This window comes from Poecilia reticulata, linkage group LG21 (genome assembly GCF_000633615.1).
Source record: "Poecilia reticulata strain Guanapo linkage group LG21, Guppy_female_1.0+MT, whole genome shotgun sequence".
NCBI lineage: Eukaryota > Metazoa > Chordata > Actinopteri > Cyprinodontiformes > Poeciliidae > Poecilia > Poecilia reticulata.
Window position 1 is genome coordinate 17,068,937 of NC_024351.1, and position 2,134 is coordinate 17,071,070.

Sequence of the window (2,134 nt, forward strand, 5' to 3'; positions counted from 1 at the left end):
TATATATATATATAAAATCAAACATTTGAGGACAACCTCAGATGTGCAAATAAAAACCTATTCAAACAATTATAAATTATTAGCACTATTTAAAAACTGATACAGTGGCTCACAGAAAGATTTACACTCCTTGAAACGTTTCATGTTCAGTCACATCACGACCATACATATTTACATCCTGGTAAATATTCTTGAAATTTTGTAGCTGAATGTAAATTAGTGCAAACATTTTTAGAAATTAAAATCTGAAAGGTTTGGCATTGCTATCCAATAACCTCAATAAAATTTAGTACAAATAAAATAGTAAGTAACTAAACAGAAGCCACATGTGTATAATTAAGTCTCTGACAATATACAGGAACAGTATCATGAAGTTTTTTCAGATAGAGTTAGATTATAAAACAACTACATGCAAAACAAAGTGTGTTGCAGAAAATCAACACTGCACACAGTTTCATCCAGATACTTGAAAAAAATAAATTCATTACTTTCATTAATGAAAGTAATGAATTTTTTTTAATGAAAGTAATGAGGTACTTTTATATTTGCTGATAATTAAAAGTATTAGCAAATATACTACAGGCAAAAAGAGCCTGAATGCAAGGTAATTAAATAAATAGTTAATATTAATTGCAGTATCTTTGCTATAAAGACATTGCAGAAGACATAGCATCCAGTCAGGCTGAGCTTGAGCTGTTTAGCAAAGAAAGAATGAGCAGAAGTGTTCCTCCATCAAAGTGCAAAGATGTAGAAACGTCACGTCGAAGAGCCGGTCGTGATTCAGTTGGAGATGAACGCAAAACGTCGGAACAATTTTAAGATTTTTATTTGTGACATGTGTGCCACGTCCCCCCATACACACCTCATCCATGGAGCCCTTTTTACAGTCATCATCGTCGTCATCCTCATCTTCGCTTTCGGCCTCCACCTCACCTTAAATACAAGTTACGGTTAAATTAAAATTAATTGCTTCAGTTTGTTTGGCATTGCCACAAAGACCAAGCAAATGTCTCACTGACCTTTTTAAATATTGATCATGTTTTCGTAGCTTTATTTAGTAAGAAGTTCTATCCATTAACCTTAAAATAACAAGGCGAGTCTTCCACCAAGAAGCTGTAACTGATGGAGCTCAGTGACAGATATTTATTTTAATATCACTAAGCTGAAACTCACCCAGCCTCTCTGCATGCACAATGAGCGACCAACTCAGTATCTTCATATATATCTTAGCTCACACTGAGACAGGAAATTATGTGCAAGGTAATGGTCAAAGTGACCTACAGCTCCAGCCTAATGAGGACCACACAAATGATTTTAAGCTTAGGTCATCACTCACCAATAGACTTCCTGCCATGTGGTCTCAGGTTGAGCTCAGCGCCGTCAGAGGGTTGTGACGAATCGGCCATCTCTTCTTTAGTTGAACCTGGGAGGAAAAAAACCCCAAAAAACAAAAACAATTTTAATTTTTGTTGCTGTTTTTTCAAACTCCATTTATTGTTTTCACTTTATTTTTGATTCGCTTGCTAAAATAGATAAAAACTGAGTTATTTTATTCTTTCAATGCCACTACACAGATAAAAATATTTGTAGTCTTTACAGATTCACCTAATTATTGCTTCTGAATGTACCGGTTAAAATGATCTTGGATTAGGTGCTGCGTTGGCACAGGAGTAGAGCACAACCAATGTGTGGAAAGTCCTCAATGTGGCCATCACAGGTTCGAGTCCCGGATGTCCCCTGATGACCTTTGTCGCATATCTTACCCCTCCCTCATTACCCACTTTCCTGTCTGACCACTCTCAAATAAAGACTCACTATTTAAAAAAAAATAAATAAAAATATTTGGTGCTGGCATACTCATGTTCTATCACTAGGGGGCAGTGTGTGCAAGAAATACAGCACGAATTCTAGGAATAAGAGGTGGACTTTACAACAAGGCACCAACGCACACACACGCACGCAGCCCCCCCCACACACACAAACTTGAAAGACCAAATAAAATGTGCGGCACACTACAGCCTGGCTGTTAACAAATTTGAGAAACCTCAAGCCAGGGAGCAGCTGTGATACAGTTACAACATAATGCACACACAGCTGCATGCACACACACACACACACACACACACACACACAC

General features: G+C 37.2%; 1 protein-coding gene across 1 annotated transcript in view; it reads right to left on the bottom strand.

The window, feature by feature from the left end:
* The window catches only part of plcb1l (phospholipase C beta 1-like), a 127,680-nt gene that overhangs the window by 35,858 nt on the left and 89,688 nt on the right, over positions 1 to 2,134 (bottom strand). The window contains exons 15-16 of the mRNA XM_008398321.2: positions 1,337 to 1,423; positions 863 to 933 (exon numbers count right to left, since the gene is read on the bottom strand). Of these exons, the coding sequence (XP_008396543.1) occupies positions 863 to 933; positions 1,337 to 1,423 (158 nt within the window). The remainder of the gene's footprint in view (positions 1 to 862; positions 934 to 1,336; positions 1,424 to 2,134) is intronic.